This window comes from Priapulus caudatus, unplaced genomic scaffold (assembly GCF_000485595.1).
Source record: "Priapulus caudatus unplaced genomic scaffold, Priapulus_caudatus-5.0.1 Scaffold987, whole genome shotgun sequence".
NCBI classification, from domain to species: Eukaryota; Metazoa; Priapulida; class Priapulimorpha; order Priapulimorphida; family Priapulidae; genus Priapulus; species Priapulus caudatus.
In genome coordinates, this window is record NW_014578048.1 from 99,929 (window position 1) to 115,335 (window position 15,407).

Sequence of the window (15,407 nt, forward strand, 5' to 3'; positions counted from 1 at the left end):
TACGCAATGTTAACATTTATTTTCGTGATCAGGGCGTCATGGGGCTTCAGAAAAATATTGGTACGGAGGTTTGTGGGGGGGGGTGCACGGTGGACCCTCCTAGCTCCCGGCCTATCAGCTTTAGACATTCTTACTGTGAACACGGTTGTCTATATCAATACGATGGAGATTTGCAATGATTTTGCATGACCATCTCCTCCGAAATTTAGTTCATTAAATTACATGAGCACACCGACATCAACTGCACACCTATGCCAGCTGACGTTTCCCACAAGTATTATGGTAATAATCTACCTCAGTCGTTGGGCACCGTGACACCTATGTCCTATTGGAGCCCCGCTGGCACTGATGGGGGATTGGGGGGAAATATGGCCTTGAATTTCGTTTAGGGATATGTTATAAAACTAGAAATGGCAGTTGTCGCCAACTACATGTATACCCCGCGATCTAGTATGAATGAAACATTTCCGTAAGGACGTACAAGGTAGGTAAAGTGAAATAAGTCACAAAGACAAAGGTTTGTTACACAGCTCATCTGCCTCAGATGTGTAAGTATACCAAGTCTGGTTGCACTAGGTCAATTAGGGGCAGAGTTCTAGAGCGGAAAGGAAATATGATTAATTTCAATGTCAAGGTCAAATAAAGGTCGCAGTGACCTGATTTTGGTACGCAACACACCTTCTCCCGAGGATGTGTAAGTATACCAAGTTTGCTCGTGCTAGGTCAATTAGGGGCCGAGTTATAGAGCAGAGGGGAATTATGATCAAGGTCAAGGTTAAATAAAGGTCGCAGTGACCTGGTTTTGGTACGCGACACATCTTCCCCCCAAGATGTGTAAGTATACCAAGTTTGGTCACGCTAGGTCAATTAAGGGTCGAGTTATAAAGCAGTAGGGAGTGTCTGCGGCAGCGGCGGCGGCTGGACAGACATGAAACCATAGTATCCCCGCCGACTTCATCGCGGGGGATACAGTAACGCATGTTCATGGATTCTAGGTGCCAATAAACTGCTACAGAACATTTTATTTCATACGTGATCTTGTAAATACGAAAACAAAATATGTCATAGTTCAATTAGTGTTTTGAAACAGGTGTACAATTAACACCCTGCGCGAACTGCGCGCAAGATTGCGCAGCACTTCGGATTAACACCTCCTTTCGGCAACGCTTCTCTAGTATCCCGTCTCATCTGGATGAATTTAGGTTGCACAATACCTGCATGTAAATTCTACCCAACACAAGAGTAGGGGCACCCAGCACCCTAGCCCGCCTAGGATCAAGGCCTCCCTCTGCATGTTCGAATGATTGAGCCAAGACTTGAGCCACCTAAGTTATTATTTAGACACCAATGAAAATCTATAATCACTGTTTCTTTTATCATATATGTGCTTAGTAAGGCATAAACACGTCATAGATATGGGAAAAGATTGTGGACGAAAATATTTTCATTATCATCAATTCATATATTATATATATCATATCAGCAGTAAGATAATATAGGTTTTGTTGAACTGTTTGTTTGAACGGTTTTGTTGAACAGGCCACTGTTTGAACGTGACGGCAAACGTAAACCACCACCAAAGTCAAACGCTATAAACCATGTGTGACGTTCAAAGCGATATCTCCATAAAAAGAAGAGGTATGAAAACAAAGTAAAGTTTGAGTGGGCGGTGGATGCCCAACGCTAATTTAGATGTAATTTTTATCGAGTTGCATGCAATATATCATCGGTAAAATTAGGCAAGCAAATGTTGAATTTCACGTGTTTTGGAGTGTCATACTCCTCCTATATTATCTTACTCTTAATCATATCATATCATTTCTCATATATTTCATTATCCAATCGTAATTTAGTGGGCAGCTAAATCCTTTGCCAATTGTATTCGCCACTTAGTGTAATAAAACTGCCACAGGCATTTATTCATCACATTCTGTGAAGGTGGCGAATGCCAGCGGTAGCCCAGAGGCTCTATGACTGTAAAGAAACAACCTTCTCGATGATCAAATCAGCTTTAATGTCAACAATGTAGAAACCATTCTGCAACAGAATGAGAACAGTGACATTGCAATGCATTTAAACCGAACATAACATAACTAACGAAACGTAAACACTGACTCTTACGAGAACTCCTAAGGAGAGGTAGTTCGATAAACGCGTTCATTTTAAGTGCTAAAGCGGCGCTTGGTTCAACACTATATATATCCACAAGCGAAGTCCCCGGTCAATGGTGCAACTTCGATAGAAAAAGTCCTGGGAACGAAGATGCTCAGCGGTCAACTCTGCAGACTGTTTCACATTATAGGAGCCTGCACCTATTTTAGGGGAAAACCTGTGAAGCTTTATAAACCCCAAGAATTTCATAATTAAAAGATTCTTATCACATTTGACCTAACTTGTTACATGCTGCAAGTGTACTCTCACACATGGCACATATCTCAACTGGTATTTCCCCCAGTATTCATGTTATAATTCGACAATTTCAAATGCAGACCTGTACGTTTTTTAAATTTGGCAAACGCGATACTTGCATTACTGCACATATGCGAGAGCTAAAGCCTCATCTACACAGTCACCGTAACCCGAGTTAAGCTAACCCGAGTTAACACTTAACCCGAGTTCAGAAACATGCATCGTCTATGCGGAGTTTGTCTTAACCTGAGTTAATCTAACGGCAGATAGTGAGAGACGGGGTTTACTGCGGTATGCAAGTATACGCATGTAACGAGTAACTTGTACCTCATCTTTTTCCCAGTTATTTCTTTGAGCCGTGATCCGTATATTATTGAAAATATCGCAAAAAGTTACAAATATGCAAATCTGTGAATCTTGAAAAGTCGTGGAAAGGAAGTAACCCGGATCTCAACATTGCATGTGTCGCCGCCTATTCAGTCTACTGATAACTACCACTTAGCTCGAGTTAATGATTTCACGCGCGTCTACACGAGTCTTAACGTAGTTAGCTTAACCCCCCTCATCGCGCAGGGTTAAGCTAACCCGGGTTAAGGCTTAACCTAAAACTTACAGAATTACTCTCATACCTATTCTCTTTCTTCCTTTTTAGTTATTTGCAAACTTGAGGCTTTTTCTACTGCGATTCGCAGTGTTGATCTGTCAATTTGATCACCTTTGTTTCTTTCCATCTTCAATAGTCCCTTTCGAACTTTTAGGACTAATATTTACAAGGTTACTAAAATAGGTATGACTATTCCTCTTTAATATCTATACTACATTAAATCTATGACTACAAGGATCTGTTGCTGCTGTTCTTAATTAATAATTTGGTATCTAAATTTAGATGTACCCCTGTTCCTGTTTTTGGCCAACATTATTGTGTAAACCTCATGAATATATTAATCCTCAAAAGCGCAAGAGACTATAATGAAGACGGAATGAGACAAAGTTGAACAAATAGGCTTATCAACACTGCAGATGGCAGTAGAAAAAGCCTCAAATTTGCAATAAACTACAGCCGAAGGGAGAGAATTCCAATACGGAATGACAGAAACAAAGAAGCTAAACTTAAAGTTATCCTTTGAAGATGGCACGTGTCGAAAGCAATGAATGATCAGGCTCAGATGATCAAGCTAATGTGACAGTGTTATCCGCTATTGGCTAGTATTGCTAGCACATAAAGCTGCATCTATATTGGTTGTACCACAGGGACTTTAGACAGAGTCACTAAAAACTGAAAATAATATGAATGCACATTCACAAAAACTGCCTCTTTATCACACTGCTACTGTTGTGTCACTGTATATCAACTTGCTTTCACAAAAACTGATGTAGAACTAGCCGCTCCCACCACGCGCCATTGCGAGAATGATGCGTGCGTGCGTGCGTGCATAATACCTTTCTGGGCAATTCCACGAAAAACGTTCACTCAAGTAAAAACATTAATTGCCTAGGTTCATGTAGATTGCTTTTAAATTAAGTCTAAATTTTCATATTTTAAGTCATACTGACTTTCATCATAACACTGATGCAGAGGCTCACTAAAAACACAATTAAAATTTTTTTTAGGTACATACTTCTTTGACACATACACACACACACATACACACACACACACACACACAGATTTTTGACACTTCCCTTTTTAGACTTACAAGCCATACTCTAGTCGGCATTCCTTTGTCAACTATGCAATATATACGGGCGCTGGCCTTCCCTAAAGGCACAGCAAGTTAAAAACAAAACTGGCAGTTATATCTATACATCTATAGCGCACTAAGCACTTCTGAGAACTGATCAGCAATGGGAAAATAAAAGATGGGGAGAGGGGGTAAAACAACATGAGAATAGCAGCGATCCTGGAAAGCAAATGTATCCACACATATCACGTGCAAGCAGTAGCTATGTCATTGGCAGTGTGTTATCACGTGTCTAGGGCTTTCCTCCCATGTGAGTTAGCTTGTGTGTCTTGAGATTTGCTGGTTGACTGCAGCTGTAGTCACACGTATCACATGCATAGCGTTTCTCTCCTGTATGAATTCCCTTCTGTTGCTTAAGAGATTTGGATGACGTACATTTGTACTCGCATTTGTCACATGTATAGGGCTTTTCTCCTGAGTGTGTTCGAAAGTGCACCTTCAGACGACTCAAGTGAGAATATGAATATGAACAAATATCACACGCTGTCACACATACGGTTTCTCGTCTGCATGGGTGCGTTTGTGTTGCTTGAGGCAAGACATTTGAGAGCAGCTATAATCACACGTATCACATGCATAGGGCTTCTCCCCTGTGTGAGTTCGTATGTGTGTCTTAAGACTGGATAGGTGACGGCACCAGTAGTCACATGTATCACACGCATAGGGTTTCTCTCCCGTGTGAGTGCGCTTGTGTGTCTTAAGATTGGATAGTTGAGTGCACCTGTAGTCACATGTGTCACTCTTGTAGGGTTTCTCTCCTGTGTGAGTTAGCTTGTGTGCAGGGAGAGCCGAGGATGACGTACATTTGTACTCGCATTTGTCACATGCATAGGGCTTTTCAGCTGAGTGTGTTCGAAAGTGCACCTTCAGACCACTCAAGTGAGAACATGAATATGAACAAATGTCACACACGTAGGGTTTCTCTCCTGTGTGAATGCGTTTGTGTCGCTTGAGTTTAGCCACTTCAGAGCATCTGTAGTCACACGTATCACACGCATAGGGCTTCTCTCCTGTGTGAGTTCGCTTGTGTCTCTGGAGACTAGAGGATGATGTACATTTGTACTCACATGTGTCACATGCATAGGACTTTTCACCTGAATGAGTTCGAAAGTGCATCTTCAGACTACTCAAGCGAGAACATGAATATAAACAAATGTCACACACGTAGGGTTTCTCTCCTGTATGGGTGCGTTTGTGTCGCTTGAGTTTAGCCACTTCAGAGCATCTGTAGTCACACATATCACACGTGTATGGTTTCTCTCCTGTGTGAGTTCGCTTGTGTCTCTGGAGAATAGAGGATGATGTACATTTGTACTCACATGTGTCGCATGCATAGGGCTTTTCGCCTGAGTGAGTTCGAAAGTGCACCTTCAGACCACTCAAGCAAGAACATGAATATGAACAAATATTACATACGTAGGGTTTCTCTCCTGTATGGGTGCGTTTGTGTCGCTTCAGCTCACACATCTGAGAGCATCTGTAGTCACACATATCACACAAATAGGGTTTCTCTCCCGAGTGAATGAGCGTGTGGGTCCGCAGATGCTTTTGTAGCGCGAATCTGTGTCCACACGTATCACACACGTGCGATTTCTCTCCTTCTGCAGGCGGTACATCTAAGTAGGAAGACTCCATCACACGAGTGGGAAACTAAGCAGTATCTTCCCCTGCGCAGGTTCTCCCGTCTGTCGTTCGACTTCTTGCGGGGAAAAAAGATCAACGTTAATCCCCAACTACCTTCAGCTTAAGCTGGGTTTACACTATGGAAAAGGCAACGAGGTGATTAGTTTATCAACGTTCTATCAACATTTCTATCAGATGTCTGAAGTTTTTACGGTATCAATTGCGAGTAGGCAAACATTTTAACACTTCACCCGCAGTGTTCGTGTGGGGCAAGGTGGATACACATTTTAGCACGTATTTATTCGTGCCAGTGTGGCGCTGATAGTAAAAATGCGCTCTCCCCCTGGGTGGAGGGATACACCTCCTGATTGTTATTATCAGATTGGCTGAGTCGCAAGAACTTGATCAACTCGCAGGCCAGAAGTTGAAAAAACCGGCCATGTTCTAATCTCTCAAGTAGATGCTATCAGCTTGTTGAGTGCTCAAATTTTACTTTCACACTGCTGACTTTCAGTCGATTAGTTGAAACAATGATAAGCTCATCAACTTTTCAGCAAAAAGTTGTAAACCCAGCTTTAGACATTCTTACTGAGAACATGAACATGAACAATATAGTCTATATGAATACGACAGAAATCTGCAATGATTTCGACCATCTCCTCCGAATTTAAGTTTATTAATCCACATGAGCACACCGACATCAACTGCACACCTATGCAAGATGACGTTTCCCACAAGTATTATGGTGAGAATCCTCATATCTCAGTCGTTGGGCACCATGACACCTATGTCCTATTGGAGCCCCACTGGTACTGATGGGGGTTTGAGAGGAAATATGGCCTTGAATTTCGTTTAAGGATATGTTATAAAATAACACATTTTCATGGATTCTAGAATTTCTAGGTGCCAATAAACTGCTACAGAACGTTGTATTTTATAAGTGTTTTTGTCAATACAAAAACAAATTAAAATCTGGCATACTTTAATTAGTGTTTTGAAACAATTGTGTGATTAACCCATCACATTTTTTTAAATAAAGGCCGTTAAAATTACCGCCCATCAACATTTTCAATTCGACCCAACACAAGAGGTAGGGGCACCCAACACCCTAGCCTGACCAGGCTCCAGGGCTCCCTTTGGATGTTTTGAAGTTTGAGCCAATACTAAGCCACCAAAGTTATTTATAGCCAATGAAATACTATAGCCACTGCTCCTATTATCTTATGTGCTAAGCAATGCATAAGCAGGTGATAGATATGGGAATACAGGTGTACACAAATATTATACGACACAACACTGCAATCGGACGATTTCATCGTTCAACCATCAATCAATTGTATTCGCCACTTAGTGTAATAAAATCGCCACTGGCATTTATTTATCGCATTTTGCAAAGGTGGCGAATGCCAGCGGTAGGCCAGGGGCTCTACGACTGTTTCACATTATAGGAGCCTGGCCCTATTTTACGGAAAAACCTGTGTAGCGTTAAAAAAAAAAAAAAAATTATAATTAAAAGATTCTTATTTTATCCCACTTGACCTAACTTGTTACATGCTGCAAGTGTACTCTCACACATGGCACACACATTTCAACTGGTATTTCCCCCGATATTCATGTTATAATTCGACAATTTCAAAAGGAGGTACGCGATACTTTCATTACTGCGCATATGCGAGAGCTAAAGCTTTATCTACATGGAGTCACCTTAACCCGAGTTAAGCTAACCCGAGTTAACACTTAACCAGAGTTCAGAAACATGCATCGTTCACACGGAGTTTGTCTTAACCTGAGTTAATCTAACGGCAGCTAGTGGGAGATGGGGTTTACTGCGGTATGCAAGTATACGCATGTAACGAGTAACTTGTACCTCATCTTTTTCCCAGTTATTTCTTCGTGCCGTAATCCGTATATTATTGAAAATATCGCAAAAAGTAAAAAAAATATGCAGGAGAAAATCTGTGAATCTTGAAAAGTCGTGGAAAGGAAGTAACCCGGATGTCAACATTGCATGTGTTGCCGCCTATTCAGTCTACTGATAACTACCACTTAGCTCTAGTTAATGATTTCACGCGCGTCCACACGAGTCTTCACGTCCCTCATCGCGCGGAGTTAAGCTAACCCGGGTTAAGGCTTAACCTAAAACTTACAGAATTACTCTCATACATATTCAATTCCTTCCTTTTTAGTTAGAACTTTGCAAACTTGAGGCTTTTTCTACTGCGATTTGCAGTGTTCATCTGTCAATTTGATCACCTTTGTTTCTTTCCATCTTCAATAGTCCCTTTCGAACTTTTAGGACTAATATTTACAAGGTTAGTAAAATAGGTATGACTATTCCTCTTTGATAGCTATACTACATTAAATCTACGACTACAAGGATCTGTTGCTGCTGTTGTTAATTGATAATTTAGTATCAAAAGTTAGATGTACCCCTGTTCCTGTTTTTGGCCAACATTATTGTGTAAACCTCATGAATATATTAATCCTCAAAAGTCCAAGAGACTATAATGAAGACGGAATGAGACAAAGTTGATCAAATAGGCTTATCAACACTGCAGATGGCAGTAGAAAAAGCCTCAAAATTGCAATAAACTATGTACAATGGAAGGGAGAGAATTCCAATACGGAATGACAGAAACAAAGAAGCTTAACTTAAAGTGATCCTTTGAAGATGGCTCGTGTCGAAAGCAATAAATGATCAGGCTTAGATGATCAAGCTAATGTGACAGTGTTATCCGCTTTTGGCTAGTATTGCTAGCACATAAAGCTGCATCTATATTGGTTGTACCGCAGGGACTTTAGACAGAGTCACTAACAAGAGCTGCATAGGGATCTGATGTCTGTTGCTACGGTTATAAACTCAAAATTTCAGTCGTGCGTAGTGACACCTTAATGTTAGGCGCAGATATGCAGATATGCAGTTGCGTACACATCATTTCAGCAAACATTTTTTTTATTGCGGAGAGAAAGAGGGGAAGAGAGAGAGGGGGCGAAAGAGAGAAAGAGAGAGAGAGCGGGCGAGAGGAGAGAGAGGGAGAGAGTCAGTCAGACTAAATTGTTTATAAACAAATAACACCCACGCGGCGCGCTACTGTATCAGTTATGTCATCGATTGAAATGTACATTCCAATTTCGCCGCGCGGCGTCCAAACTTTCGACGAAGATTGATTATTCTTCTGATAAACTCACTGGCAACCGAATCAAGTGCGTCCTCCCGCCACCGCGTTCACGCTCAGAGCATATATCTAGGATACTACTAATACAGATCTAAAATCGATGATAGCTAGGCTTTGCTATACCGGTAGTACAGTAATAAAAATACAGCTGTGTAACTTTAATGACTTCGCTATATTAACATGTTATCATGGATATGCGTCGAGCGCGAGTGTAGTGGTGGTGGTGGCGGGAGGGTGGTGTTAGAGGGCTCTAATAGCAAAAGCAGTTGCCGCGAGATGGCGCGTGCAAGTGTCATCAATAATCAAAGATGGCATCGCCCTTCGTGCGTGATAACCTCACTCCATTGAGTTGCTGAAATCCTACCGGCTAAAATCCAAGTATATTCAGGCAGGTGAGAATTTCGCTCAGCTGTGAGTTAACACATCTGCATTGCAGGTTGCCAGGCAATAATTATGATTAGAATAGTGCCAGTTTACCCCATGCATGCGTAATGGGCTGCCCCGTGTTTTTGCCTACCCACGCCAGCATTCGGGGTGCTATTACAGTGTGCTAATACAGGGTGCTACACAGGGTGCTAATACAGACTGCTTTAGAAAATAATATGACTTAAACTTAACTTAAGGAGACTAAACCTTGTTCAACAAACATTTGCCTTTGCAATTGAACTGTGCAACTGTAGCCTCACATCCACAATAGCAAAAGCAGTTCAGTCTTTTGTTGACAATCAACAAATCCATGTTTAATCTTCCCTTTGAGGGTCAAAAGGTTATCAGACACTTATTCTTCGAACGTCAGTGGAACTTACATTCCATGGTCCTTTCAATAAAGTGATAAAAATAGTAGGTCAGCACTGAAACAACCAGGTTTTCACTGGGTCTGTTAGACCATGTCCTCAGAAAATGTGTGATATCTGACCTTTCCCCACTGCCCTTTGACCTGTGACCTCCAATTTCGCACTGGTGATGGGTTTCCTGCCCATCATACTATACACCAAATATTAAGAGCATAGGGTGAGCCGTTCATATTTGTGCCACAATTCCGTATTTCCTCCTATACCTTAAGTTAAGGGAAAATATTCCCCCTCCATTTACACATCTTGACATTTGACCCTTGACCACCACATTGGTCATCCCGAGTCCTTTTCACGATCCCCCCCCCCCGACGTCCCAAATATCAAGACCGTACGTCGAGCGGTTAAGATTTGTCCCCAACTGTTGACGGACGGACGGACGCACAGACGAACCGGATGCTCATGCGATTCTACAAGCTGCATCTGACTTCGTCAGATGAGCTAAAAACTGAAAATAATATGAATGCACCTTCACAAAAACTACCCCTTTATCACACTGCTACTGTTGTGTCACTGTATATCATTTTGCTTTCACAAAAACTGATGTAGAACTAGCCGATCCCACCACTCGCCGTTGCGAGAATACTGTGTGCGTGCGTGCATAATACCTTTCTGTGCAATTCCACGAAAAACGTTCACTCTTGAAAGTAAAAACATTAATTGCCTAGTTTCATGTAGATTGCTTTTAAATGAAGTCTAAATTTTCATATTTTAAGTCATACTGACTTTCATCATAACACTGATGCTGAGGCTCACTAACAACACAATTTATATTTTTTTTAGATACACTTCTTTGACGTGCTATTTTACGAGTATAAATTAGCCAATCATGTTGCAGTATAGTGCTATATCTAAGATAATTAAGCACTGCATAAGGTAATAAATTCACTTGAATTGCATGTCATATGAATCAGACTCCTGTTTTCTTAATATACATGAAGGCATAATTCCTTCAGAAGAAAGTATGATGGCTTGGAAGTTGGAACAAAGTGAACAAACTGTCTTGTTCGTTACGCCAAAATTAAGTGTCATATGTTCGTTACGCACTACTTTTTGAATGAAAGAAAAAGATAGTTTACTAAATTCGTGTACAATTGCGTTCATGGTCTAGACGGACTTGCGGCCCCGGTTTTTGCGCGCAGCGCACAGCTCGCGGCGAAGCCGCGCCCTAACGCGAATACGCCGCCCCCTTTTTGTCATCTTAGACAGATATCTGAGACAGGGGTCTGAAAACGCACTCCGCGAAAACTGGGCGCTAATCTCAACGCATATTTCGGTGATGGACGGATCTTGAGCATCTTCCAAACGGCTGCCTATAACTTTTTTTTATGTGCGCCCTTCATGGCTAAAGACGTAGTTGGGCTCCTACATTGAGAAATGCTTCGAATGAAGCAATTGACTAGCTCTCGCTATGCGCCCTTACGCGATGACAGGTCGCTTCTGCTGATGTATTAAGCCGTTTACTCTATCACAGAGGTTAACAGAGACCGTGTACGGCGCTCCACTGGGCTGGGCGCATCTTACAGTTCCTTATCTATCTCCCAAATCGATATCTCTGGCTCCGTACGTGAGGTTTTTTATCAACCTCATTTGACCTCGCGCGTTTGCGCGTGCGATCGAACAGTCGGTGCGAGCAGGTCTGTGCTGTGTCGGCAATATTTTTAACACGTAGCCTAATCCAACTAATAGCGTCGTACACTTTGACATTCGGCACGCAAATATTTATTTATACGTGCACTATGTTTTTATACGAAACCTGCGGATGTCGCTGACATCCATTTCCTCTCTCCTCCCCCTTCGCTCACGTTGCCGGCGGGGCGCACGGTCTGAAAATGCATATCGCAACAAACCTTGCTCGGAGTTATTGCGCTTCGCGGTGAACTTTCGTAGTAAATGTAGATTTTGGTATTTATTAGTCATTACAATTTTTATTGACACGCTGCAAGTTTTCATTCTTGTGTGCCAGCGTCGCGAGTTCATGATGGCATTTATATTAGTGTATATGCTCTTAACTCCGTGCGGGGAGCAAGTCGATAGAGAGAGAGTAGGACAGGACCGGTGTAGTTGGCGAGAAAGAAGACGAAAGTAGAGTGGAAGAACGCCTCAGATAGGTAGAAAATACGTGAGCAGTGACGGTACTGAACGCGTAGGATTACATAACGCGTGCCAAATCTATAATCGGAAATGCCCCCCTCTCAATAGCCGAGTCGCCGAGCCGATTATCTCGTGCCGCGAAAACTGCGCGATGTCTAGGTTCTGCCCGCTATAGCGCATTCCGCGCAGATGTGGTTCTCGATCCGCTTCTTGCGTTCGCGAATGTCGTTCACTCAGCGGGAGTCACATATCTATATATTCCCGGGTCGCAGCGTGCGCCCATCCCCGCGGTAAGTGTCCGCGCTTAACCGCTCCGCGGTCGGTGGTAACAACGCATCTTTGCGCAAGCGTGCCAATCTTGTACCTCGTGTCCTCTGGATCAAGGTTATTTCAAGTATTTGAATTAGACAAATAACTGGAAAGATATAGCGATGAGCTTCACAGCGTTTTCTATTGATGTTACATACACAGGTGGAACTGACGCGTATTTGGATCGTCAAATACTCCGGATTTTACTGTGGGGACTCTAGATTTGCTAGGCAGGAGTCGTTGCTCTCTGGCACATATAAATTCTGCTTATAATATCTAACTAGTTCGTTCATTGAGCGACTGCTGCATGGATTATTACGTATTTTTAGCAATAGTCCATAAGTAAAATTTGCAGACGTGCACTGCATGAATTCTTCAAATAGCACATGCATTATATGTTAATAATCCTTTTTTTGAACTTTCAGATTGCCAGACTCCTGTTGTTGCACTTCCCTTAATTGTTTCAAAGTGTAAATTTCTACTCCTGATAGCAGTTGATTTAAAACCCTTGTCCGTATTCACGGAAACTAACGTTAAATCTCCTGACGGAACATGTCAGTTTGAAATATAACATAATAGGCGCTATGTAGTATTAGCATGAGTTTTTGGTCGACAAGTACGTTTGATAATACAGTGAACATACCATTAGAAGTGTATATAAGCGTAGTGTTGTGAACTGTGCTTTCATATACTTTGCCATTTACTTTAAGTTTTCTAATGCTCTCATACACGTGTCTCAAGTAAGTGGGATGATGTGGTTGTCCGTGCTCCACTTATCATAGGCCCGTTACACTCCAATAGCCCTGTCGCCGCCACAGAGCGCTTGCGTTTATAAGCATCGGCCGAGCTTTATTAATACCCGTAGCAGAGTATAACTCCCTGTGTAACCGCTACAGAAACAATATGACACCCAGCCCTAATCGCTCATTAGGGTCTATGTCGCGTGAGCCAGGGTTTGTCCTGTAGAAGTAACCCTGGTCACTATTTGATATGGTTAAGGGTTAGGATTTAGGTGTTTAGGGTCTTAGTAGTTAGGCTTAGGCTATCTCCTAATGTGACTCGTTAGTGATAGTTCGAGGTACTCGTGGCTGCAATAGATAGTACAAGGATACGGTCCGGTATCGGTACGTTCCGGTATACCGGACCGTACCCAGAGTACGTTCCGGCAGTACCTCGGGGGACATAGACCCTCTCAGCTAATCTAACTACTAATACTATATTAATTTCTTTGTGTGTAACACAAACCGTACAAACGACAGCCATCTTTAGTTCCCGAGTTAGATGGCACCCCACGCCGCAGTTGACTATTTCTCATTATGTCACGGTGGGAATGCCACTCCCCATCTGCAACCAGTTGTACTGAAGCAAGCCGAGGAATTATAGGAAAAGAATGATATATTGATTTAATATAATTTAATATATTTAGTGCATTATTTTTTCACTGAGTCTCTACACGGGTCCCAAGTAAGGCTGATCTAGGGTCTATGTCCCCCAGGGTACTATCGGAGGGTACCCTGGGTACGGTTCGATATATCGGAAAGTACCTCGGGCTACTATACGATATGTCGCTGCATACCCTACATTGTCCTACCGTACCCTGACTTTCAGTCAACTGATGTCGTAATACACTCTGTCAAGTTACCACATCACATAGAAGAAACCTCAAAACATCACAATCCAATGATAATGTATGCTATGCTTGACTATATTTTTCTTTTTCCTTTTTCATATATTCATATTTTCATTTTCATATTCATTTTCATTTCTTTCAAATATTCATGATCTGAGAGAAATCTTTCCAAATGTACACCACCACCGGGCACAACAGTGCTATCTACCTGCATGTTGCATAATTACACAGTGATACATACAATTTCCAGAAGAAATGCTAATACTGAAACAGATATTTTGCGGGAACGGACCGGAAACAAGGAACGGGAGCATATGTTGTAAGTCAGGCTACGGTGGGACAATGCAGGATACGCAGCGACATATCGTATAGTACCCCGAGGTACTTTCCGATATATCGAACCGTACCCAGGGTACCTTCCGATATAGACCGAATAATTCTGTCCCATATAACCTTTTTTATATTTTGGTGAGGGTTATATTGGGACAGAACAGGGTTTATTGAAATTTCGTGAGATCGCATGCAAAATGCATGCGCTGCTAATGCGGCCCATACACCGCTATTGGCGAGAAAAAAAAACTACCGTTCCTTTCTACATGGCTTTACCTTGCTACTGATATGTGTATACATTCACTTCAATCGTTATTTACTTCTTAAAAGATTGTTTTTTCAGAAACCCCACTTCATTTACGTTGGCCATTTACAAACAATCAGACCAATCACCGCGAGTCTATCAGGCCTCCTGCAGCGCCACAGATACAAGCGAGAACCAGGGGCTATTGTAAGACTCGCTCTGATTGGTCTGATTGTTTGTAAATGGCCAACGTAATATACTAAAGTTATTGAAGCAGGGTTTCTGAAAACAATCGTTTAAGAAGTAAATAACGATTGAAGTGAATGTATACACATATCAGTAGGCTTTAAAGCCATGTAGAAGTAGCTCTAGTATTATAGCCTGCGTACAGTTGCCGCTGGCAACTGTACAGTGGCAACTGTGGCAACTGTGGCAACTGTGGCAACTGTGCAGTGGCAACTGTACACGGGCTATAGTACTAGAGCTATTGTAGAAGGGAACGGTAGTTTTTTTTTCGCGCCAATACGCGTACGGGCTCGCAATTAGGCAGCGCATGCATTTTGCAAGCATCTCACCGAAATTTCAATGAACACCGTTCTGCCAATATAACCTCACCAAAATACAAAAAAGGTTATATGGGACAGAATTATTCGGTCTACCTCCGATAGTACTCTGGGTGACATAGACCCTATCAGCCCAAGTAAGTGCATAATGTGGGTTAGCTCTAGTACTATATATAGCGCGCGTACAGTTGCGGCAGGGCTATAGAACATTGTAATACTAATAGAATGTTCTATAATCCTGCGGCAACTGTAAGCGGGCTATAGACAGTACTACAGCTAGATGTGGGTTGTCCACTCACGACGTTACGCTCAAGGGGTCGTTGTCGTAACAGGTACTACAGATATGTACCGAGTACATATATGCTAGTACACAAAGTGTACCAGACTTGTACTACAGAATGTACCCTAACGCCATAAACACTAATCCCTAACCGAG

The 15,407-nt window shown here is 42.1% G+C and overlaps 1 protein-coding gene across 1 annotated transcript; it reads right to left on the reverse strand.

Annotated features, from left to right (window-relative positions):
- Positions 1-4,048: 4,048 nt before the first annotated feature.
- Positions 4,049-5,786, reverse strand: LOC106814831 (zinc finger protein 658B-like). Its single transcript, XM_014819188.1, is given in 2 exon segments — positions 4,049-4,670; positions 4,673-5,786. Coding segments are annotated over 2 exon segments (1,401 nt in total). The 3' UTR covers positions 4,049-4,383.
- Positions 5,787-15,407: the final 9,621 nt, after the last annotated feature.